Here is a 26,369-nt window from a genome sequence, read left to right as displayed (position 1 = left end):
GAACACAGTGCATTTGAGTAATGACCTAGCACCTGAGGTAGGCAGACCAGAAACATTGCAAGAATATATTTATATATCCTGTCTCATTTTTATTTTCAGTACCTTCCAGGTATTCAATGAGGACAATACCAAATTTCATGTAACTTGTTACTTCATCCGCTTATGCTAAAAGAATGTAAGACTTCTCATCACACAGCACCAGAGAAAGGATTTTCTAGTTGAAATAAGGCCATCCTGATACACAAAGTTGCAACCTGCCCATGACACTATGTGTTTTCATACAGCGCTGTGGAGATGGCCGAGGGCAGGAATGGTCCCTGAAAAGCAGAAGATGTTGAGGTACTAGAAATGCAGACTGTCTCTGTGTGCACTCATGGTCTCTGCTCTCCATCTCCAGGAAATGAATGCATGCAGCCTGCAGAGTTTAATTCTCTTTTGGTTTATTACTATTTAAAAATCAATTTTTGTATCCCCTTCTACAGAGGCTTCACCTTCCAACAGAACATACAAAAAAATACACACAATAGGAAAAAAAAAAAAAAAAGATAGGTAGGTAAGTTGCTTTATACAAACAGGTCCCTAAGAACCCAAAAAGGCTAAAACAGGCTCGGTTTCAATAGAAGCAGGCCCATAAATAGGCAAGAGACTTCATTCAAGTAGGGAAAGAGTCATCCATTCTCACCTAAGATCCTTTCTTGCTCACACTGAAGGCAATGGGAGGATTCCCAACAACTTCAGTGGAAGCAGGGTTGGTATTCATCAGAGCCAGCGGCAAACTTTTCTGCTCCTTCCCTTCCAAGGCACTGTCTCTTCCATACAGCGTGCAGCCAGGGAAAAATGCCAGTTTTCCTGGCTCATCCCACACTCATGTTTCAGTTGTTCACTCTACAGGACATCTGAGAACAGCCTTTTATTTTCTCTCTCATGCTATGTGCTAATTGCAGCAAACTTTCAGATTACAACAGTACTGAAGAGAAATTCTGACCCCAAGAGCAAGGCTTGGTTCATTATTTAAGAGCCAGCAGTCAGTCTGACAACTTTGCAGGGGGCTGGTAAAAATTGCCTGGAGAAGGCACCAGTTTGTAGACACAGCAGCCAAAAAGCTATTCGCAAGCATGAGACTGATTCATTATAAAAGCACTTACCCAGGCTCACTGTGTGACTGCAAGAGGCTCAAGAGCATTTACGGCTGCCAGTGGCTGTATGAAGTGACCCCATGGTCCACATGGAACCCAGGAGCTGCGAGGGAGTCACTGGAACATCAGTGAGACACCAGTTACCTCCTTCCTTCAGCACACCTCAGCTCAAGAGCGCTTCCAGGTCTCCAAAACTGCAGTACAAGTAGATTGGCACCCAGGAAAACCTTCATTCACATGAGCCCTGAGAAGCAGATCAATAGTGCCAGGCAGGCTTCATATTCATTTAAATATTTAACTTTTCAGGAGAAGTGTAAGCAAATGTTTAACTTTGCATTACATCTGAAGTTAGTGAGGCCAAATGTCTGTAGCAGAGTTCAGCAGCACAATTTGGAACACTGATCAAATCTTGAAAGATTCTTACCCAAGGGTTATCATAATCTGATTTTATAGATGGGAACAAAACACAGGAAGAGGCTAGAGATGACACAAGGTGTTAATCCTTTACAAGCAGGCGGTCGTTATCCGCTACCACAGAGCAAACAGCTGTGGTTTTTCCATTAACATGCTTTAACCATTCCAGCCATCATCACAACCCCTTTCACACAGGGTTCCTGCTCCTGTTCTGCACCACTTCACATCTGACTAGGTACACGCACTGGCATAGGAAAGTGTGCAGGGTGAAGATGTCCAAGGGAGCAGGCAGGATGACATTATGCCAATGTTGTTGCTGCTCATTCTGCTACAGTAAATGTGGTCTCAGGCTGCAGCCCAGGAGCACGGCTTCCCTCCAGGTGCCAGGCTCAGTGCTCCAGAAAAACACTGCCTTCTTACAGGGACATGGAGCAGCAGATTGGGACGAAAGCCAGATCTGTTCCCAAAGGCTCATTCACAACAGCTGAAAGATCTTGTTTTAAAAAGGATGTTCAGGATAAAAAAATGGGACTCTCTCAGAAGACACGGGAATCTTTCAGAATCTGTTTTCAAGTTCTCCTATTATTTTTTTTCCCTCTTTGATCATTTGTTTTGTGTCTCAGGGTGGAACTAAGAGCATAAGCTCAGAGATTCACTGTGAGCTTATGTTCTATTCAATTAAAACTCAGGTACTGTGCCCAGGCAAAAGGTGAATGGTACAAAGCTGGCTTCATTTACATTAAAATATTCATAATGCTGAAAAAGCAACACATTCCATGGTTTTGTTCGGCACTTGCTCTCAGAGTTTCTGCTACGCTGAACAATTGAAAATATCTGATAATTTTTGTGGGTGATAGAGAATAGCCTTTCCTGTTCCATTACTTAAAATTTTGGTAGCTGTTTTTTACGTTGTTCATTTATCTCTCATGAAACCCAAAGAGAGCTCTTGCTCTTCGTGCATTCTTCCAACATTGAAGTCTGGAGTTCTTTGAAGTTCACTTTGGCATCTACTTCCTCAAGCAAGCACCTTAAAAAAAATTAAAAGCTGAAGAGTGGTACCCCACTCCAGACTCAAGACATAAGTTCAGATACTGATTTCTAGGAACAAAGATTTAGTGAAAAAACAAGACACTAAAGTTACAACAGAGCCTACAAAATCTAGGTTAGCTTTCATACTATCAATTCAATTAGTTGAGTTAGATAGACATTCAGTTACACAGTTGCTCTTCTATTCAAGTCATTCCTTACTGCCAACAGCAGTTGAGGGAGGAACAATAATTTCAGGGAATATGTAGGAAATAACAAATATTCCCTAAGTCACTGGCACTCAAACAGGTCTAAAATTGTGACTGGGCATTTGCAATTATTCAAAAGATTGGTAGGAAGACCAACTCCACACCATCGTACAGTTCTAGGCTTTAAAAAACAAACAAAACAGTCATCCCCCAACATATAATACTTTGCCCTACTATAGTTAAGGCACTGGATTGAGAGAAGGAAAAATCTGTGTTCAATTTCTGGTTCTGCTATCAATTTCCCATGTCATCATGGGCAAATCACTCAAGATTGAGAGCTCACACGCACCACATTACCATGCATCAGGTGAGCCACACTAGTAAGTCTGTTTGCACACATCTAGCACATGACAAATTCAAGGTAATGTCACTTAATTTAACTCAGGAGGGAAAAAAATTCACATTAATTTGCTTTACCTTGCATTTGTCGTGAATTAACAGTACATAAAGATAAATCCAGGCAACAAAAGCAGCCTGATAAGTCTGTGCTCCTACATTCAACACAACACTTAAGCATGCATGCAAGCAGTTTTTAGTCCTTTGTTTTTTATTCCACTCATTCATCTATAATAATCTATTCCTATCTTGTCTATCTTTTATGTTTAGATTATACATGATGGGAAATGTTTTCATCATACCAAATTCACAAGGGTCTGAGCCTCAGATGAGGGTTTTACGGACTCCTATAATACAAAGAGATACTACAACTCTGATTACAAAAATTTGTATGAACTTCCCTTCTTCGCAGAGAGGTGCACTGACTCAAACACTGGATTGCAGTCCCACTACAGAAGATAAGGAAAGGAGGGCTGGTCCAAAATGAGAACTAACATCTATACACTGATATGCCAATTAAAAATGTAATAGAAACAAATTAAGTGAGGTTGCAGCTCAGGGCATGTTAAGTATTTCCCTTTCAACTCAAGTTATGATGCTGAGTTTTCTGTTCGGATCTGTCCTCTGAGAAACAGACATTTCCCAAAGTACAGAATACAAAAAAAACTGCATGTAGATTAAATTACTATCCAGAACAGAACAATATGCCCCAAAAGAAGCAAAAAATTCTGGAAATACCACTGCTAAAGATCAGCCCAACCTACTGCTGGCACTACTCTGCACCGGTCTCTTCTGTTGGTGCAAATCTCTCCCATATACACTAGGATGATCTAGAACTGTCATTTCAGGATTGTTAACTTCCTGCCTCATTGTTTCCCTGTCCACTAGACTGAGAAGTAAGTAGCGCTCATTCAGTGTATTCATGACAACTTAGTAAGCATTTTCTTTGACAAGCAAAATGCACAGTTAGTATTTTAGAGGGCTTCCTTTTTAGTTAGAGGCTTTTAAGTTGTTTTATCTGGTCAAATTCTGTAGCGTTCAAAATTAAATTCTGATACAAATGGCCAAAACTCAACCCCCTAGTAACACTAAAGTCAGTGCAGCTAAATGTAGGAAGGAAATATTCTGGACTTGGCTTTTAGAATTGAATTTTATGACTACTGCACCCTCTTTGAGTGCATATAGAAACACTGGGGACACAAACTTCTCTTATCTTTCATAATACAGTCTCAATTCAACAGAAATTTTCCTGGTGGCTTGAATACAAGCTATTAGTAAATGAGAGTGGCTGCAGTTGCCTTTGCTAACCCAAATAAACTGTTATGCTGACTGGAAAGCCTGCTCTATCTTGACTTGCTTGATTGACAGCTTACAGTGTTGTCTCATTGTGGACTGATTTGTAAGGTATTTTAAAATATTTTGTTAGCTTTCTGAAATGTCCTGTTTCTACTTGTCAACTAAGCTTACCAATAGAACAATAGCAATTCTGTGAAGCTGTAGTTTGAAGGTGGGTTGGTTTGGTTTTGTTTTTTTTTTTTCCCCTTTTAAATGAGACTCATACCTAGTCCAGGGATTCTGGGGGAAGATTAATAAAGAAGAACATGTCCTTCAATGTCCCAACACAGATTAATAGCAAAACATCAAGTCCACTGCAACATGCTCTCAATTTAGAAAGTGCTGGTGCTATAAAGAGAAAGCCATTGATTATTCATCCTTGGTTTATAATACTCGAGAGCAAGTACAAAAAAGTAGCTTCTTACAAAAGAGAAGCTAGGGCTTCTAAGTCTGTAGAATTCAGAATGTCATTCCAAAATCTATATACTTACAAAAGGCTCTATGCTTCTGATATAAAAACAAAACAGGAATGTGTCTTATTTCAGTTATGCATTAGCTGCAGGGTTTGGATTAGGAGCACCTGGGCAATGCAAGTTGTGGCTCAAGAGCAGTTTGTGGCTATGTTCACATTTAACACAAACATATCTCCTGCAGAGGATGTAGCTCCTGGTCTGAGGTGGTCTATCCTGCTCCAGCACTGTATTAATGACGGAGACATAGCTGTAGTTTCATAGAACGCAAGTTTGGTGTGGGACTTGGGCTCTTCAGAGTGGCCTTTCTAGAAACATTCAGCACACATAGCAACTTAGTTTACCAAATCACTTCTTAAATCTTTGCTCATTAACCCTCACAACTGCGATGTTGAGAAAACTCTTCACAGATGGGAAATTAAGGAATAAATTCTGTGAGCTGTCCTATGTGACCTTGAGCATCAACAGCAGAACCATAATTATAACTCAGAGTATTCCTAACTCCTAACCCTGTGTTAAACAACATTTATACCTGGATTTGACACATAAGACCTTGACAAGTTACATGGGAAGAAAGGATGTTATTTCTGCACAAGTAGTATTTTCAGATTAAATGGAACCTCCAACAGCCTAGAGCCCAGCTTCTTTGTATTTTGTAATCAATTCTTTTTCAGAAATATGCTGTTTGCAATTCCCATTTCTTAATAGTAGAAAACTTCTTATTTGGAAAAGAAAGGAGTCGGACTGGCTTTCGCAAACCTGACTAGAGGGAGATCAGGAAAGCATGACTGTAGCCAAAAAGCCCAGGTCACTGAGAATACAGAACAGTGTAGAGAGGGATTAAGGTCTTATTTACTGGTTCTCATTTGCACACCTTTTGGACAGGTGGCTAAATTGCTCAAAAAGCAGACAAAACAAGGGGATGCAAAGTAACATACTAACTTCTTTAATAGAGTCCAATCCAATTAAACCAAAATCACTCTGCGAACCTCTGGGTTTATTCACACTAAACAAGTCAGTGGTACATAGTGTTAACCCGATAGCTGATCGTGTCTATATCCTAGGTCCCCACATGAAAAATGAGCACCAGTTAACCAGACTGCAATGGTATTTTTCCTTCCTTTTTTTTTTTTCCTTTTCTTTTTTTTTTTTTTCATAAAACTATTTCTTTCATAGACGTAAAACAATCAACTAGCCAAGTTATTAATTATGGTACATCTAAAAAAAAAAAAAAATTAATACTAACCCTAATGTGACTGCTGCTTTTAGAGTGCTCTGTGTATCGCCTCAGATTGGCTTTTCAGTAGCAATTCATTACAACAGGTCCTAAAATAATAATAGAGAATTAAAAAACCTGACAGCAAGTTTAATGATTAAAAGTAACAAAAACCAACCTGTTCTGAATGGTGATTTTTCTCAGCAGTTCTGTCCTGCTGCAGCACTCACAGCCTCACAAATGGCAGAAGGGGTTCAAATTCTCTCGCCTTCTTTAAATTTTTATGGTTTTAAAAGGACAACTGCATTGTAATTGCTAGGTACCATGGGGCATTTTACTTAATGTTATATTCAATAATGGGTCTGGTTTTAAAACTTACTGTTTTTCTGGGGTAGGTTAGGGAGGGTGGGGAACAGAGAGAGAACAAAAGCATAGCTCCCTGTAGCTGTAGCTCCCCAGGTGCCTCAGTCACTAGGACTGGCTAATTCTCAGATCAGTGCTGGCAACTTTTGTTTATTCTAGAAGATCATGATGAACACCAGCAGCAGCCTCTAAAGCTCCACTTAGTGTTTTAGGTCATGTCTCCTATTCAAGGTCACCATCTTCTGTAATTTATCAGCTAAGAAGCATTCTCTCCCTCTCTCCAGTGAAGGTTTAAAGGTGGGGTAGGGCATGAGACAAAGAGGGAAGCTAAAATGAATAAAAAATTCTCAGCTACAGAACCAAATTTCATTATTTCCTTTCATTCACAGCATCTTATCATTATAGCCAGACTGCTGCTTTGCTTGGTTAAGATCAAACTGATCTCATTTCCCCTCTGGCCCCATTGGTTGCTGGTCGACCTCTGGATCCACTAGGGATGATGCAAATGCTGACTGGACGATCTGAAACCCAAACGACTCCAGGAGAGACATGTTCTGTTGGGGTGAAAAGGGGGATCCTAGAGCAGGACCAAGGTCCCCCAATGGGCCACCAAGGGCCCTGACGTGAACTTTCTGTATGTGTTTGTTCAGGTAAGACTTTGATCTGAAAAAGCTGCCACATTCAGGGCAAGGGTACTTCTTCTCTCCTTCCGTCTCCATTTTGTTTTTGCTGACTGCCATGTCACATGAGAAGGACCCATTGGTGCTCTGTTTCTCAGGAGTCTTGAGGTCACTGGTGTCAGAGAGGTCTCCGTATGAATCAGAACTCTCAATCGGGTCCGAATGTGAACATTTCTGGCCTTCTACAGGAAAAAGAAAAGAGAAGTTTTCAGAATCTTATCTCCCAAAAAAATTATTTAACATGCATCCAAATATTGGTTAGCACCTGATTTCATTAATGACCGTCATGATAGAATGACACACACTTAACATTGCAATCCCTCATATTCTAAAGCCCTTCTCCTTCAAACCACCAGGATGCTATCAGAGCAACATCCAGGTTTTTATTATGGATTTGTCATGATACTGAATGTACACATCATGGGTCTCTGGTTTAGATAACTTTTTTTTTAATCCAAAAGATGTCTCACAATGCTTATACCTCAGGCATTATGAAAAGAAGGACCTAATGATGAGTTTAACTGTACAAGTCACTCCCACACTTCTGAAATATTGTTGATACTTTGCAGGAGAGCTTAGAAACCTAATAAAGCATAACAGGCTGCAGCAAGATGTGAAGAAACCTCGAAATACTCATCAAAACAGCAGTGAGCTACTGCAATTTAGGAACTGCAATTCCATTTAGTCTCGAGGAACTCTTTTTTTACAGGTTAAGTGCAATGCTGTTAGAAGTGAACTTCATAACATAAAATTGTTCCATCTTTAAATACTGTAGCGTGAATGAAACGGGAGAGAGGTTAGGGACACTATTTTAAGTCATGTGGATATATATCCTGGCAAAGCCTTTGGTATGTTTGGAGTGCTCCCCATTCTCCTCTGGTATTATGCCAAGAAAGTTTGTCCACACGTTTTGCTCAGCGCATATGAATGAGCGTGGGAAACCTAGACATACTCCCTAAACAAGTCTCTGAATACAAATAAGCTGTATCTACTATTAACTCTAAAAGACCAAAGAACCACTTGGCACAACCCAAAAGACAGGTCTGCTCTAGACTCAGCATTACAAACCAAACAGGATATGCATGAAATCAATACACCACTGAGCTGGAGTAAATCTCTTGTTAAGTCAGCACACCACTCACAACCAAAGAGCTTCTGTAGTAACACTACAACAGAAGTTCAACAGAAAAAAAATTACACAACTGTAGCTTTCCACTGGCACAGACTTTGTTTAACTCAGCCTGCTGTGATTTCTACTGGGGAATTAAAAAAATGTAACTTTTTGGAACAACCATAGTTTTAAAGAATTCTCGGATATTTCAGCTTCATCAGGAACATTGGCAGCTCAAACCAAGAAGCAAAAAAGCAAGCTATTCTACATAGATTAACACACAGTTTTACAAATTCACAAGTTAAATACTCTTTAGCTATTCTTACAATAATATCTATTTTTTTTTTCCCCCAGGAAGTTAAATGCAGGTTAATAACAAAAAAAAAAAGTAGCAGTACTATTTATCACCCTCTACCTCTCCTCACCAGTAACACCATTAAAAAGTTTCACAGATAGTTGCATTGCTACTCATCAACCTGAGGATGAATATTGTTTTAATGGCTCAAGAATTTATGAACTGCATTCTACAGCTCCCCCTTCCTTCACCAGAAATCAGAAACATGGTTTGACTGATGCAAGATTCAAGCAGGGTTGGGACTAAGGAACCATCCAGGATCTACATCCCGCAGGAAAAATTCAAATACTGACTGCTCCTACCAAGATGGTCAAGATGAACTAACATGGCTTTTTCAATCTCTAAAATGAAAAAGAAGCTGCCAAAAATTCATGTACTCTTATAGGTCTATCTCCTTCCACCAGATTTGTTAATCCGCTATCCAAGGACAGACATTACATACTATGTGATGCTATGTAATTTCTCTGCATCTCCCTAACCTTCTCCAATATTTCCCTGTCCTTCCTCCCTCCCTTTTCTCCTGCCCAGCCCAACATCCCACAACACAAAGTTCTGCACAGAGCAGCAAGGTGCAGAGCAGCGAGTCTCTTGCCTTTGATGCCATAGGTCCTGACGCAGTGGAACGCTGCTCCCCCATTCGGGATGGACTCCTGGTGCCTGGAGACCTGGGGAAGGGGAACACCGTGGTGGGTTTTAACATGGACCTTTAAGTAGGAGGCAGAGGAGAAACCTAAACAAGATAAAAGGAGATGAGATCCTGCCACCAGCAAAGACACACATCTGCCTTCCCTGTTCTTTTCATTTTTCTCTTGCTCCTACTCTCTATTACAAAGTTCCATTATACTAGCTTCATTTCTGGTTACCCACAACATGCTCAAGTAGGACTCCTACAGATAATCAGGTAATGAATGGAAAGCATCCCTTTCATTAGACTTCGTTTGCTTTTTGGAAGTCATGATGAAAAAATAGCCTCCTTGAGAAACAAACCCTATGTAAGCAAAACTAGCAGATTACATTAAAATTTATTGAAAAAAAGGAAGAAGAGACATGATACAAAAAGGCATCCATGTTTCTTCACCATTTTTGTGCTGTTTTATTTATTTTAATTAAAAATGCCTTTATCCTCTGGTAATACTTTGGAAGATAATTCAAATTAGTTTATTTTATGCCGCTAAGATTTGAAGGAATGCCAGTCAGTAACACCCATCTTTGGCATTTAGTGTGCTTTTGTCTTAGGTTTCTGGCATTTATAGTGACTCATAGAAGGCAGAAAGCTAAAACTACTCAGTTTTTAAGGTATACAATTTTGTTCTACAGTAATTTTTGAAAAACATTTCCTGCATTCAGCTCATCCTGAGTTTTAAAAAACATAATAAAACTCATTTTGTCTGCAGTTAACAAAAAAAAAAATTAAAATGAAATTTCAATAGTTCTATTAGCTCTGATCTGTAAGCCCAAACCACTTAAATGAAAAACATGAATTTCAAACAACTGATTTCTGAACAAAACCGTTTTTTACATTGTGCATGTGCTTTTTAAAATTGTTTGTGAAGTCTCACAAATATGGCCTTTTCCTTTAATGCAACAAATTATCCCACGTATATGTTGTAATGTTTTTAAATTCAGATTTTGGTAAGATGTGCAATTAACAGTAGTACATTTGGACCATAAACAGAGCACAAGGAGGACAGAGTTTTAAAGACTTCCTACACAGGCAAGCCTATCAACAACCATCTTAACTTCTATTAAGTTTTTAACAGAATATTATGGCACTTCCATGTTAGAAAATTTTTCCTTTAACAACTCAGAACACAAGTTCCACCACCACAGAGTCCCAGGTTCCCTTTCTGCATAGAGAAAACCCAAGACCTAGATTTTTTTAAACCAATACAGCATTTACAGCACAAGCCCTTGCAAGAGGACTTTCATACCAATCCTTCACTTTAGACATGAATAGATATGCTACTGTAAAGCCATTTTTATAGTGATATAACTGCATTTACATTTGATGATACATAATAATATATTAGGTAGGATGCAAAACCAATACTGGCAGACCTCTGTGGGTGTATTTTCTGGCAGAAGCTGTTGTTTCAGGTGTTGAATTTAATAACCAATGCGGCTTTACACTAGAATTCCCTGTGCCTACCCAACAGAATATCCCTCTACCCAGACCTTTCTTCGAAGCCAGGATCAGAGTATTCAGGGGTTATTAAGAACTACATATACAGGACCTACAGAGCATGACAGAACTCCACAGCAACCTGCTGAAGGGGAAAAAGGGCAGGTTGCTGAGAATGAACAAGGGATAGTTACTATACACCCCTGAGTTGAAGATAAGAGTACAGAAAAGTAGAAACGTCACAACTGCAGAAACCAAGAACATGTGACTCCCAAAATAAAATGGGGCAGAATCACCTAGGCCAAGTCAGCCAGGAAATTAACTGCAAAATAGTGCAAGACCTACCCTCAGACACAAAATGCTGTCCTGAATACCCCACAAGAGAATATATTTTTCCAAATACCAATAATTCACTGTAGACATGGAAAGAACCAGTGTTTGGTAGAGAAAAGGACACAATGTATAGATGCAATGCTGGTACTTCCAACTACAAGGTACTTCCCTTATTTCATACATGTATAATAACCACATGCATGCTGAGATGTAGCAATGCATTAAAATCTCACTGCCAAGCATTAAAAAAAAAAAAGGACTACACTCAGGTATTTAGTGTTTTTCTATACTACAGTTGACACAGGAAAATCTGAAGTTGTAATCTCTGCTATACAGTATTTTTTCTAAACTCTGCAATTCTATTTGTAGAGTACATCGTTTTATAGAATGAAAACTGCCTGCAAAGTGTGTTAGCTCCCCTTTATGCACTTGGCAGATGAACATGTGAGTCATCAGCTTCCATCAAAGCAGTAAGAATGCCAACTGCTTCATAGGAAACTGTTTAAAAAGAGGATTTTTTTTGGTCTTTATCCTAATTTTTTTTTCTGAAGCACTTAGCACTGGACTTTTTTTTTTTTCCCACTAGACTTTAATTATGAATGCCTGTCCTAGGAAGATGAGGGATTCATAGACAATAGTCCTCTACCTTTAAAAATCTCATTAAAAGCAAAGTCAGGCTAATACAGAGGATAAAGTGGCAGTATTTTTCAAAAAAGGAATGTATTTATTGCTTTACCCATACATATCTCTCAGCTTTGCAGAGCAGATTATTTCTTCATACCAGAGGAACCAACATTAAAGACATGCATAGAGAGGAAAATATCTGCTTTATATAAATGTGATCTATCGCTTGATCTCTTAGCTATAAGGAGAAAAAACTATAGAAATAATTGCAAGATGCTCTTTTTAAAAAAATTCTAATTTGTATTTAGCTGGAGCATCCGGAGAACATGTCTCGCTTTACTCAACTCTGTATCCACCATGAAATAGACCAGAATTCATTTTATTGTTTAAAAAAAAAAAAAAAAAAAAAATCTAACTTGTGATTGCACTATTTACCCTTCTCCTAACTCATTCGATTTCTGTGAAACAAACAATGCACGTGTCTGAAAATGAATCTTCTGAGTTGCACATGTTACTTCAAAGTACCAGTTCTAGACTTGCCAAAGTCATTAATCTCTTAACTCCTCTGAAAAAGCCCACACAAGCAAATAAAGTTCCTAAGGATGGTAATAGAAGATCAGGTAACAATAAAGCACAAGCAGGTCTTTTTTATTTAAACTGATTAAAGAGAATTTGTCTTAAAAAGTGAGGATTAGTTTTCATAAGTACATATTAGATGAATTCTTAAAAAAAAAAAAACCCAACAGAAAATCCCAGTAAAAAACCCACTGCGCAGCTTCCCTGATTTGACAAGATCATTTCCTTAACTACTCTAAGAATAAAGACTCCAGGTAAGAAAATAACCTGGAAAAAAACGATCAGATCACAGATAGTAATTTTTGGACATTACACTGCCATTTTGTTAAATAAATAAATAAATAAAATCAGCGAATGGGTACATGCATGGCATGGCAAACCAGTGGCTACTGCTTTCATTCAGGTACTGAGTTTCCCATCTCCCACATCTGTTAAATATTTAAAAGAACGTGAGACACTTGATTAAGTTCCACAGAAAAGCCTTCAGTCTGATGGGATAAACTGAGGCATTCTAAGCATTGTCTTTAACAGTAGGATATGTTCAGCTGTGTAAGAGTCACTTTTTCATACACTTTTTTTTTTTTTTGGTGGGCCAACATCCAAAATTCTCTCTACAAGCAGCCTGAGCATTCTTGTTTGACAATTACTATATCCGTCACTAGCTAAGTTCCAATTCAAAAATACACCAGCACGTTAGCTGAGGGAAGAATAAAACAAAATCCCATTGCACAAGCACCACAGCCACAGCACAATCGCAGCTGGAGGGACAGCGCGTAGCTTCTGACTGCACCAATGCCTATCAAATAGACATTTCTAATCCTGAAATTTTCCACTCTCCTTAATCGTGCCAGGCTCTACAATTTAAAAGACATCTATTTAAAATAATGAAAATTATAATTTGATTTTAGAATATTTTGGATTAAAAATTCTGCTGTCATGGATCATAAATCTGTAATAAAAATTCACAATATACAACAATGAGTTCATAACACAGTTGCTTGAGAAATCTAGTCTGTAACTTCCTTTTCCTAGGAATTTTAACACTGGGTAGATATTTAACAATAATTCACCAGATTAATTACATTTTCTAAGTGCTGATGTAAACAGAAATTCACAGAAGACTAAATTCTGGCAACACATATGAAATACACAAACTGTAAGAAGAAAGCAGTTGCTTAAAGTTAGCTGTACAAAGGTTCCCTATACTTCTACAGAGAAGTGTGTATTTTATTTAAATTTCCACTATACATTTAAACCTGTAAAATGTGAATAAACGATTTAGTCATTTCATTGTTTGAATGCCTGATCTGTCTTTGTCATGTTGGCTGAATTTTTACAGAGCTGCAGTGACATCCAGTGGTAGTTAAGTTGAAAGTCAAGCTTTAAAAAAATCTTGGGAACAAGACAATTCCTCCCAACCCGTACGAGTTTCCATTTGGCACTATGTTCAACTGACGGAGAGCAGAATAGCACCTGGATCTTTTTTGTTACCACAACAATAAGGGAGATAAGCTTAAGCAGTTTTGCAGAAGATAGGCCTTCAGCTGAAAAAGAGGCCAAGCTTCATTTTGTACCATCTACCTGGAGCTTCATAATCTGAAGCTTTTCAACCCAGATGCCTTTTCCACTGGAACTGTTAACATCGCTTTTGGGACCTAACAGACGGTTCAACTACTGGAAATACCTCCCTTGCAATTTAGTGTGTCTCAGTACTCATCACATCAACTCCCAGTCATCCAAAAGCTCCCCGTACAGTCCTCACATTAAATACAGAACAGCTTTGTGCTCTCAACAGATTTCACCTCTCTTAAATTAGAAAAGGGAACACATATCATAAAAAAATTACTCATCAGAAAAAACAAGATCCCAAAAATACTGCAGCAACCTCTCCCTACGCTTACTAGGCATGTACGCCTGTGTAAGCCAACAATGTATTTTGAAGCTGTGTATTAATCATTCAAAAAAAAAGACACCAGTAAGTCAAGATTATTTTTCCTTGCTTGCCTTACATTCCACAAAGCCTAAATTTACAACTCTCTCCAACTGAAGAGTACCACAAACAGAAGGAAAAGCTTCAAAAGCTCTTAGTCATATCATTTAGTTTTAGGTCGTCCTGCGAGAAGGAGGGAATCGGACTCCATGATCTTTACGGGTCCCTTCCAACTTGACATAGTCTACAATTCTATGAAAAGCTGTATTTGCACAAATAAAGGTAAAGCACATTTCTAGTGTTCTTTACAAATTTTATTTTAGAAATGTATGTTAATACAAAGCCATTTCTTGGGTTAAGAGGGAGAAGCAGCTTGACTCTACTGCTGCACCAGGAGGTTAAGCAAGACTGATAATATAATATAGATTTTTTTAATGTACAGTGTATGATTTTCAACTTAGTGTGTATTTCAAAGATTCTTCTTCCAAACCAAATGCAACGACTCAAGTCTAACAGAAAAAAAGGTGTATGGTAAATAACAGCAAGGCAACATATGGTTATTTTCTAGGGATCTGGCTATTTAGCAAACAAAATTCTTAAAACTGTCTAGAAACAATATGCTTCAGATCTAAACTGAGTTTCTTCAGGAACTATCAGCCATGTAAAAAGGCCAGACCTACAGCTCCATCAGTTTCAAGATTAAGCATTCAATAAGAAAAACAAAGAACATGTACACATGTATGGTATAACCTCCTCCTGTTGCAGAGTCACATAGCCTTACAGCTTCCCTCAAGTGCTGTCTTGTGCCACTGAAATTAAAAAATAGTTTCTTCATTACCTCGGTTACAGATAGTGCAGAAATTGCTTGGTCCTTCACTATGTTTCTTCAAATGATCTGCCATATATGCTGCTCGCAAGTACTTCCCACACACCTGGCACGGAACTTTGTCTTCATGACATGCTAGGTGTGAGCGCAGTCGGTCACGAGTGGCAAAGGAAGCATTACAAGTCTGCAGGTATAATGAGAACCATGTGACTCATCAACTCTGCTAAAAGCACTGATATTGTTGAATATATTTAATATTCTTTATAGAATAGACTGTGCAAACACACAAATGACATTACGCACAAGCCATTTTCCCACAAATAAAAAATTCAGATCACCAACATACTGCACAAGATGTGATGTTACTACTTGGAAGAATTAAGAAAGCAAGAAAACAGCTCTAACACACTACAGACAGTAAAACTTAAATCAAGTTAGAGTTCTAAGGCCTTAGCTCCTCTCTGAGGATAAAGATACTAAAAGTTTAGGTAATAGTTAATAAAAGAAATGGCACAAACCACTTCATTCCATTTACAATAAATTCTACCATTTCACTGAGCCATTAGAATAACTTTAGACCACTCAAAATGTCCTCTCTGTCACCTTCCTGAATTTTACTCTTTGATCTGATCAATCTAACTTCAGTACACAGAATCCCTTTGAAGTATTAAGACATACAAATAAAGCATCAGAGAACTGGCTGGGATGAGATTATGACAAGGACAGTAAAAGAGCCATCCTGGTATCCACAGCAGTAGCACAGACAAATTGTAGAAGTGAAGCCTCAGAACTGAGCAGGTATCAAAATAACTGCATGACACTGTAATCTGTTTATAACTTACCCCTGAGCAAGGTATCATATTCCACTTGCTACCACGAAAAAAGCTTGATTTGGCGTAAGATAATATCGATTCTATTTGCCCACTTCCCACACATAATCCATATGATAAGATGAGGGACGGCTCCCTCACATTTTTATAATCATAGCAATTGGCAGGCATGCATGTATATAGCCTAGGACAACCGCCTGGCAGTTCTGAAAGGCTTGCTCTATCTCTAACGTGAAGGAAAATAAATCACCACCAACACACTGTACAAGTTATTAAAGATACAGTCTGAAACCATTACTCACAAGTGTAAGAGGAAAAACAAAAGCAAACATACTTTAGAATGACCAAACCAAGCAGGCAACAGTGACATTAAAGAGTGTACAGTGTTTTGTTTATAGCATCTTTATATAAAATAACGCAGTTTTAAGACGTATAACCAGAACCCCCTAAGAGATAACATGAGACTATTAAATGACTTGGGAACTGGATATATTCTGTCTTTTCAAATATCTGTGTAATTAAACAACTGTTTCAACGGAGATAGACTTGTTAAAGTAACAATCCTAGTAAAATTACAAAATTATAACTTCAAATAAGTGAAACTGATAATCTAGAAGAGGATAACCCATGTAATTTTATATCATTTAGTTAATCAAGAGCTTAATTCAGAAAACATTGAAGGCAGATGAAAAGTACCTATCAATTTCAACAGGCTTTACACTCGTTCGTTCCCGTGAGATGCTTCAGTATGGTAAACAGCTATAGAGCTGAGTCTGCTCTGCAGCAAGCACAAGACTTAGCACCTCAGAGGATCAGGACTTAATGAAATTAAAAAGACTACAGTAAAATTATGTGGATTTCTGTGATACACACAGTTTAACTAAGCTCACCAGACAAAGATTCATCAATTACAAGTAGCGAAGATTAAGAGGCAAATTCTTGAACATGAAACACTTCTCTTAATTTGAAATCTCAGTACACAGCGCTGAGCAAAACAGGTGCAGCTTTCACTTACTAAAACGTTCTTAGAGGTAAACACTCATTTAAGGTAGGATTCCAGCACTGATACTAATCTATCTGTTGGGTATCAACTAAAGATCCATAGCTAGACAATCAAAGATGACAGCCAAGAGATCCATCATCAGTAAGTCTAATAATACTGAGCCATAGTAAGCGTCCGTACAAAAGCGCTGGGAATGCATTAGTTGATAAAGCAGACCGCAGACAAACCACATAAATACAGGGATGCCAGAAGTAAAACCGTATCTGTCCCATATTGACCTTATCAAGTCGAAAGCTTAGGGAAAGGCAACACAATAATTTCTGTGCTTGATTTCTCACTCTTGCTGCTGAATTGTGCAAAGTTCACCTTTGCCTAAGTTATACAGTAAATATATCTGCAAAGAAGCTTAAAAAAATAATAAAAAATTAAGTCCAGTGGAGAAAGCAAGAACCAGTTTAGCTGAATCATAACAACGGGAGACAGGACTAGGCTTAAAGAAAACCCCAAAGTTAATATTCAAATAGTTAATATTTATAAAAGGTATAGATGGAAAAAAAAAAGTTTTATTTTACAAAAGATGTGAAGTGCTAAATGAATGCTAAGTATTTATCATTAATTGTTAATCATAGAAGAAAACTCTCCAGTGCTTTTCTATCAAACATTGCACAGGTATATAAATAGATTTAAAAGAATATAGATAAAGTTTAAAAAACATTATTTAAGAAATACCTCTTGAAGTTTCACCTTTTCTATGGATGTGGATGTCTCTGAGCTTATTCCATGGTGGCTGCCATTTTCCTGCTAATAGGCAGGAAGTAAGAGAAATTAGGACAGGAAGAAACTCATTCTGCATTGAAATCAATGGGAAAAGCACTGGACTTGGGATGCCAATTTTAGGTTTACTTAAATAAATAGATCTTTTTGTCAAAAGTTGTGCTTTAATTTAACCTGCATTTTTATCTTTTTTATTTATATTGCCAGAAGCATTCTATCATTCTATGATTCTAATAACAACCTGTCTCTTGTCTCCGAGAAGGAGTAAGCTTCCGTACTCTCCCCTTGTTCTTTTGCATCCACAGATTTTCACATCACCATTTCCTCCCAGACTGCACCCTAACTTTCATACCATTCACACTCAAAAGCCAACAACCCAGCTTCGCCCCTTCCCATGAAGAGTCAGCAAACTGAGCTATCCCATCATGGCCAGAGAACTGACTTACCCCATCTCCTACATCCAGAACTCAACTGTCAGATTTAAAAAAAAAAAAAAAAAAAAAATCACTAGTCCAACAATCCAGCGGAAAATATCCATAGTGCCATTTGATGTCTTGTCTGGACACCAAAGCAACTTCTTGGATCCGATTTCTCAGCTGCCTTGGCTCTGTGGAGGCATTCCCTGCTCTGAATCTATTTTAACAGTAATTAAAAAGCTGGAATCAGGTCTTTGCCTGGCACCAGGTGCTACAGGTGCTGGAACTTGGGACAGATTTTCGAAGATCTGTGAAGCACAACTGTTATTTTAGAGGGATGAGTGCAGGATTACATGCTGAGCACTTAAAATTATAGCTGTGTAGTGATGTTGAACTTACAATTGTCCTGCTTCTCATGGTTTCATTTTATTTATTCTGAAGCTGGGTTGACACCTTCATGCTTTTGTGCTGGTAGTCCAAAATGCAGTAATGATGCCACATTACCAAAACATTAGATACCCCCTGGTTTGCAAAGATACATGAGGGCTCAAGTAAATGGCCAGTGGATTTTGTTTAAATCATAACAGAGCACCACTTCCGAGAATGCCACTGTGACAGAAGCTTCTGGAAAGCTTTTCTGTTTACCGATAGAGTACTTCTCCTTTACAGTAAACATAAACAAAGCATGACAATAACAGGAATTTTCAACAGGAACTCAACAGATCCAAAAAAGATGCTCAATGCTTTTCATGCTACTCTCATGGGGAGCTAATTTGTCAAACAAAATCAAAATCAATGGAAAAAAAGAGAATGGAAAATGGGGAAACAACATGCCAAGATTAAGCTATTTTCCTGCTTAGTGGGCAGATTCCGTGTTTAGATACACATCATGGAACAGAAGTGTTTACTGATTATAAGATAATCACAACGAGAATTTTATCAATTTATACATCAGCTTTCAGATTAGAAACAAATTTTCAGTGTGATAGCATCCCTTCCGTGGTTTGTACCATGCATATCAGATCGGTGCATATTTAAAGATTACTATCTACATCTGACAGGATATGATGAATATTTTTTGCAAAGACACACAACAGCTCTTGAACAATTTTCTACATCTTAAGATTCATGAAAAAATAACTTTGCAGGGTTAAGCAGTCAAAAATCAAGAACAAACCAACCCTGAATGACAATCTCAACTCTGTTCAGATGCTTGTAACCTACAGCCTATACCTTTTAACTGAAATGAACAGTGCATACAGTATTATGGCTTTAAACAACACACAATGAGAAAGACTGTTCTTAGAAATTGCTATCACAAACACATGTGTGCAAGAAGATGAAGTTGACCTTGGCTGTACAATCTTAGCTTCCATATTTCTTGACTTTCTCGCTCTTAGTGTATCCTCTGATTCATACTTACAGAGTGCGAATACAATAGTCTTAAATCAATCCAAAAACTATTTAAAACATTACCAGATATCAGTTGGCAAAGGACAATTCATGTCTATCAACATTATTCATAAACTGTGTTGGTTCAGTAACCTTGATATCAACTGGCAAAAGACTGACAAGTTTCTCTATGTTGGGACCTAAACATTTGTTTTTTGTACCTGCACACAAACAAATGCTTATGGAAATAATTTGTAGTCATCTTCAGTTCATCCACCCAGACCCCCTGCTATCCCCAAATCATGAAGTCTTTTTATGAGTGAAATTTTCCAATTTATATAAATCTATAACCCCTAAGTCATCTGAGGAAGCTTAAACCAATCTAAGGCTTTATTTAGGATATGCAGCTAAATCAATGTGAAGGCTTTATGGTCTGATTTTCAAAGGTCTGGGCTTCCACAGATCATATGGAGCTCAACAAAACCTTTAGATGGCTCTAGATGTCTGAAAAAAAAAAAACATTCACTGAACTATTAAAGTTGCAAAAGGTTTAAAAACTCTCACAGTTTGGAGAAAACATAGGAGAGGTGTGTCCAGAGATGGGGAAAAAAACCACAGCTCTGGAAATAGCAGTCATGTAGCACTGACTAGGTTGAAATGCGGTAAAAAATTATAGAAGAAAAAAAAAAATCCTCTAAACTTCACTGTCTTCAAAGAAAATGAAAATTATCTTGCTCCAAATTTATTTAAATAAATAATTAAATAATTGTTTCTTCAGAGACCAAGCATGGAGACTGTTAGCCCAACAAATGTTTTTGAAGTCTGCTCAACAACTATGTGAAGGCAGTGGGTGATAGTGGACGGTGATTCTCAACTTTGGTTTTAATAAATATTTCCAGGCACCTTTTAAATCTCTCTACAAATGAATTACAAAGTAACTTTCTTGATTTGATCTTTCAAATCATAATGAATAATTATTAACTGTAAAAAAAAAGATATACAAAACATTATGACCTTGTATTGGACAGGATACTGTGATGCTGTTATCTATAGTCTCCCTAGAATAAAAAAAAAAGCTTCCAATTTTGCTCAGTGCAATGTTCTGAAGGCTACGTGATAAAAAAAAAGACTATCTTGGCAAGTTATGATAATTTACCAAGTTTATTTGACATTATTCTAAAAAAAAAAAAAAAAAAAAAAAAAGAAGAAGAAGAAGTCAGCATTGGAGCCTCCTTTTGGCAACAACTGCAATAATAATAAAAATAAAAAAGCCAGGCAGGAGTTGTATGGAGGGAATAATCTGTGACATTGACTCTCAGCCCAGGAACAAGGTGGCTGGGTAAGAGATCCAGGGTGAGACTGGGATAGAACAGCAGGGAAGAACATCTGGTAGAAGGGGAGGGAAGCAGGAGGACCAGAACTGTAGATGACAGAAGGGGCTGGGAGACAGGAGGGATGTAAAGCAGCTGTCACTGTTGAATGCTGTTATTTACAAACATTTATCCCAATTCACACACACATAGTACTTTAAGTATATTCCATAATTGTCTCCACACATAAATGCCATGACAAAGATTACCCACACATCAGTCTAAACCCCTCCAGCTCCTACCTGACATTTGTGAGGTCTCTCTGAGGTATGCACCTGTTTGATGTGTCCGTTCAAGTGGTCTGGCCTTAAAAGAAAATACACATAAGCACACTTAAAACAAATACTAAAAATAAACTTACAATTCTAACAAAAAAAAAAAAAAATCCCAGTTGTGGATCTATTATGAGCATAGCGTGATACTTAACTTTCCAACAACCAGATCACCAGCAGCTGGGACTCTACCTTGGTAAGTACTCTCTCCAACTTGCTAAAAAGGTAGCGTTTTCTCAGGAAGAAATTACGACTGAATGATCAGAGAAATCAGGAAATACAAGCCACAGTTTTCAAGCCCGCATGTCCTCTTCCAAAATCCTACTTAAATCTTGACAATCTGGGCACTTTGATTTACAGTTGCTGAATATTTGAAAAATCAGACCTTTTTGGTTTATGTCCCAAACACGGATGTAAGAAGCCAACTTTAAGCACCTCTGTGCCAAAAGACTGACTGAACTCTGTTGCTGTGACACGTTTTCCACCAGGAAGACAAAAAAAATACTGTCCTAACTCACAACTTGGTGGGGAGACTGCATTAATACAAATAAAGTGCTCTGAAGGTCCCAACTAGAAGGTGCAATGGAAGAGCAAATTATTACTGAAAAAAAAGACCATTCTTCACAATCAGCCTGCTTTGAAGACAAGAGGACTGAATAGCTGCAGATTTTCCTGGTGGGAGTTTCTCCCAGTGGCAAGAAAGCTTTTCATTGTATGAGGCCAAAACTGCTTGGAAACAAGTTCTCCACCCTCTCCTCCCCCAACTTTCCAGCTGCGCCAATGAGAGGGCGCAGGATGGAATTCACGCACTGCAGACAGAAAATAGACTGAACTTTGCAGTCAGGCTGTTAAACCTGATGCTCCAGCAAGTGGGCTGGAGCAGTGTAACCGGAAAGACTGGTTGGGGGTCCTTCTAGGTACTTCAAGCCTAGCAACCTCACGTGCTGCCCCACTGAATGAAGAAAAGGATGCTAAAATTAGACATCGGGCTTCCAACTTCCTTCGGCTGCTCCTGCGACTGAATAGTGAAACTTAAACAGTCTCTACTTTTCATTCATACTTTGATTTTACAAAGATGTGTAGACGTTGTTGTTGTTTACTTTTGTAGCAGCATTCCTGCCTGTTCACATTAACATACTGGGAAAAATGAGAACTCAGCATGTCTCTTTCACTTTCCCCCATTGACAAAAACCATTCATACAGCAACAGCAGAAATCTTTAACTGTGTATAAAAATTGGCAGATGATCCCAGGTAGCACTATAATAAGAAAAATACTTTCACTTCTAGCTGCAGATGAAATGTTCATTTTATGACTTTCCATCACTAAATTTGCAGTCCTTATTGCTGCAACTTCTAAATCAGCACTTCTAATTATTGCTGATTTAAAAAAAAAAAAGGGGGGGGGAGAGAAAGGGCCTACATTTTCTGAATTTAGTTCAGTAACAAAAAGTCCCTCTATCAAAAAGAGAGCTATCAGGGGCACAATTCCCACATTTACATAGCCGGGACAATTCTAGCCCTAGAAGCCTTTTGATTTGTTTTCGTATCTCGACTCCTTCCCCGCCCTTAGAGCAAACCGACTACTGCTAAAAAGTAACACAGGGTGTAGGCATCCCCCTCCCCCCACTACTTCTAGTCTCAAAGCGAGCATCAAACTTCCAAAAAAGTTGCAAATTCATCAGCTCCGACTATAAGATACCACTAACACGACTACGTGTATCAAACTACTTATTAAATTAACTCCCACAAACAGCGACAACGAAAAATCAGCAACATTAAATGCACAGATCTTACGTATGTTGCAGGGCAGAAACAGGATCCCCTTCAGAAGGATGTAAACCCAAAGGACACAAAGATCATGTATTAAAAGATACTTGATGCTGCAGCCTTTGAAATCTCACCTCTTCCTTCACATTTGGGTGATAAAAAACATTACGAACTAAGAGAAATGAAGGGAAGTTAAGAAAAAGAAAATTTAAAATGGATACGAGAAAAATAATATTCTTGAGATGTATTAATATTTTGCACTTCAACAGCACCTTCAAACTACCTGCAAATCCAGCAGCCTCAAGACACTTCTGTGAGGAAGGTAACTATCTCAACACCCATTTCACAGAGGAGTCCTCTGAGGGAGAGACTAAGTCATTTGCCCAAGGACACCCATACACCAGCCCTGGGACAAAGCTGGGAATGTTACCCAGAAGCCAGCTGACTCTCAGTTCTGCGTCTTAATTACTTTTAAACCCTTTCAAGAGACTGTAGAACAGTGTCCCAGCGGGAATGACAGAAGTCTCATTTCTTGGGATATTTTAAAATGGAACAGTTAAACTATCCTAAGTACAAATTGTTCTTGTTTCCCAAGAGATAGGAAAGACAACATCCTAGGTCTCCGTTTGTGTCTACGGTCCTTGTAAGTACCCTCTTACCTGGAAAAGCCTTTTCCACAGCTCTGGCAGATGTAGGGCTTTCCCACAGAGCCATCGTGAGATCGAACATGATAGGACATCCTGTCTTTCCGCTTGAACCGTAAGCCACACACTGGACAAGAGTAAGGCTTCTCGCCAGAGTGTGACAGCTTGTGCCGATTCAGGTGGTACACGTCCCGAAAAATCTTGCCACAGATCTCACAGGCCACCTGTTTCCTCGTCCTGCTTCTTTTTCGAGGTGCATCAGGGTCATCCTGACCAGGGACACCATTTTCACCCAGTCTTGGGGGTGGGATGTCTATGTAGCCGAGCTGTAAGCTTGTCACCCCGTGTTGAGCCTCATGCTGACGAAGACGATTAGCATCCGTAAACACTTTCCCACAGAGGCCACAAGGCAGGATACCGGCCTCTCGCAGACCCCCTGGGGTACCAAACATCATGGAGTCCAAGAGATTGGCTTTACGGGGACGCCCTCTGCCCCTCTTGGTGCTTAAAGTGGGGGCACTAGCAGCAACATTCTGGAAGGGTGAGGCCAGCAGCGGTGGGGACAGAGGTCCTGCCACCATGGGCAGGCGGTCCACGCCCTGCAGAACAGGCAGGGAGGACTGTGCAGCGGTGAGCGCAGCCCGCGTGGCCTCGTCTTCGGGCATACCAGCAATTCCGTTGCCATTGGGCGCCAAAGAGGCACCGTTGGTCATGTCAAGAGGGAAGCCAAGGTCCGCAGCCCCCGGACGGAAGAGCATAATGTCGGGGCGCGTGGGGGGCACGAGGATCTGCACATTGGACTGCTTGATGACCTCCTGGCAGATGTCAATCACGGACCGCATCAGCAGGAACTTGGCAGCCGTCATGAGCTCCGGGAAGCTCTCCAGCCGCACCACGATGCGCGACGTGTAGGCGAAGTCCAGGATGTCTCCGAACACCTTGGAGCTGATGGTGTGCATCTCCAGCTCCCGCCCGCCCCCGGCGGCCCCGCCGGCCGCCGCCGCAGCCCCGCCGGCCGCCGCCGCCTCCGCTGCGCCCCCCTCCGCGCCGCCGCCACCTGCCCCGTCGCCCAGCTGCGCGCTGAACACCGACTCGAAGTACTCGCTGCAAGCCGCCAGCACCGCCCGGTGCGCCGGGAAGCTCTCGTCGCCCACGCGGAGGAGCACGTCGCAGAAGCGGCCGCCGTTCTTGCGCTGCTGGTTGAGGCTGTGCAGCATGTCGGCGCTGTGCCGGCTCACCTGGTACGTGTAGCAGCCCGACGAGGGGCCGCAGGCGGCGGCCTCGCTCACCCGCTCCATGGGGCTGCGCCGCCCCGCTGGCGCCCGCAGGGGGCGCGCGCTCTCAGGCCGCCGGGCGGCGCGCGCCGCCTCCTGCTCCCCGCCCCTGTCCGGGCCGACGGCGGCGGCGCGCGCTGCGCTCCCTGCACAGCGCGAGGGGATTGCAGGGAGGGGGGGGCGAGACAAAAGGCTCGGGCGGCGGAGGGGCGCGCGCCGCGCGGGGCCGCCGCGCCCGCCGGCGCGCGAGCTCCGCCCGGGCCCGGCCGCCACGAGGCGCTGCGGCCGCGGAGGCCGCCGCGGGAAGGGGCGTGCGCGGCGCGGCTGCAGCGAGCCGGGAGGGAGGGGGCTCCGGCGGCTGCGGCTCCGGGCTGCCGGCTCCGTCCGTCCCTGTGTGTTTGGAGCGGAGGAAAGATGGCAGCGGCTGCACTTCCTCTTGCACTTTCACCCCTGGGGGGAGGAGAAGGAGGGGGCGATACCACCCCCCCTACAAAAATCCAGCGGGGGCCCCCCGGCTGCTGCTCCCCGACCAAGCGTCGCCGCCGCCGCCGCCGGCTCCGGTCCGGGCCCCGCCCGCCTCGCTGCACCCGCACCACCGACGCCGCAAACTTTCCTCTCTTCTTTGGCCGAGAAGACCCCCACCCTATTCATAGAGACCCCCCCTCCAGCCACTCGGGCTCCCCCCTGCCCCCCCGCTTCCTGCCCCCCTCCCTCCCCGCATCCGCCAATGCAAGAGCAGGCAGAGCCAGCAGGCCGGCCCCCACCCCGCCCGCCCGCGGGGGCTGGGGGCTGCAGTCTCCCCCTTCCCCAGCACCGATCCTCCAATGCCGAGCCGGCAGCGAGGCCCCCGCCCGCGGCACGCGGGGGCGGCGGGGCTGCGCTCGCCCCCTCCCCCAAATATCCGGGCTGAAGCTCGCCCCCCAGGCCCCCCTCCCGCTGGAGAGAGGAGGAGGGGCCGGCGGGGGGGGGCTGCAGGCAACATCTCCCCCCCTCCCCAGGCACAAATCGTCCAATGCAAACCCTCCCGGAGCTGCAGAGGCGCAGAGCGGCCCCCACCTCCTTGCCTCGCCTGAGAAGCGCCGATCCCAGAGGGGCCAGGGGCTGCAGAGCAGCCCAGCCTCCCCCCGGTCTTTCATTGCATTTCTCACCCCCACCTCCCCCCCGTGCTAGGATCAACTCTCAGCCTGACTCAACGAGCGAGGCGCCGGCATTGTGGGGGAGGGAAGGGGTACAGCGGGAATTCTTCCAGTGCAAAAATGCCCTCCTCTCGGGAGCATTTGGGAGAAACGGTACTCGCGGGCCGGGGGCTGCGGGAGGCACGGGCAATTGCACAGCCCCGAGTGCCTGCCTCCATGTTGGGGGAACCGCTGCCCCGCCGAGCCTCCCGCCGCCCGGGCTTTCCCACGGCGGCCGGCGCACCCCGCGCCCCAGCGCTGCCCGGCTGCCGCTCCCCTGAAGTTAGCAGCCTTCCCCGGGCCCGAGCTGCAGCGCTCCCGAAGGCACG

At 41.5% G+C, this 26,369-nt stretch overlaps 1 protein-coding gene across 2 annotated transcripts; it reads right to left on the bottom strand.

The window, feature by feature from the left end:
- Window positions 1–895: 895 nt before the first annotated feature.
- PATZ1 (POZ/BTB and AT hook containing zinc finger 1) lies at window positions 896–24,889 on the bottom strand. Of its 2 annotated transcripts, XM_086761728.1 has the most exons (6): window positions 23,607–24,889; window positions 21,150–21,213; window positions 17,685–17,756; window positions 15,135–15,306; window positions 9,304–9,441; window positions 896–7,427 (listed from the first exon to the last, which is right to left on the bottom strand). In XM_086761728.1, the coding sequence occupies exons 1-6, from the start codon at window positions 24,887–24,889 to the stop codon at window positions 7,009–7,011; spliced, it is 2,148 nt and encodes a 715-aa protein (XP_086617854.1). In that variant the 3' UTR covers window positions 896–7,008. The 2 variants fall into 2 exon arrangements, with proteins under 2 accessions (XP_086617854.1, XP_086617855.1); XM_086761729.1 differs by lacking the exon at window positions 17,685–17,756.
- Window positions 24,890–26,369: the final 1,480 nt, after the last annotated feature.

This window comes from Chlamydotis macqueenii, chromosome 17 (genome assembly GCF_036417535.1).
Source record: "Chlamydotis macqueenii isolate bChlMac1 chromosome 17, bChlMac1.mat, whole genome shotgun sequence".
NCBI classification, from domain to species: Eukaryota; Metazoa; Chordata; class Aves; order Otidiformes; family Otididae; genus Chlamydotis; species Chlamydotis macqueenii.
Note: the sequence above shows the minus strand (reverse complement) of the source record. Positions and strands in the feature narration are given on the sequence as shown.

Bases quoted from the DNA above. Each gene is read 5' to 3' on its own strand.
- PATZ1 (XM_086761728.1), bottom strand. From the start codon at position 24,889: ATGGAGCGGGTGAGCGAGGCCGCCGCCTGCGGCCCCTCGTCGGGCTGC. The intron at 21,214-23,606 runs GTAAGAGGGTAC...TTTTCTTTTAAG, and splicing joins TGTGGAAAAGGCTTTTCCAG to GCCAGACCACTTGAACGGAC. The intron at 15,307-17,684 runs GTATTTCTTAAA...TTATACCTGCAG, and splicing joins AAAAGGTGAAACTTCAAGAG to ACTTGTAATGCTTCCTTTGC.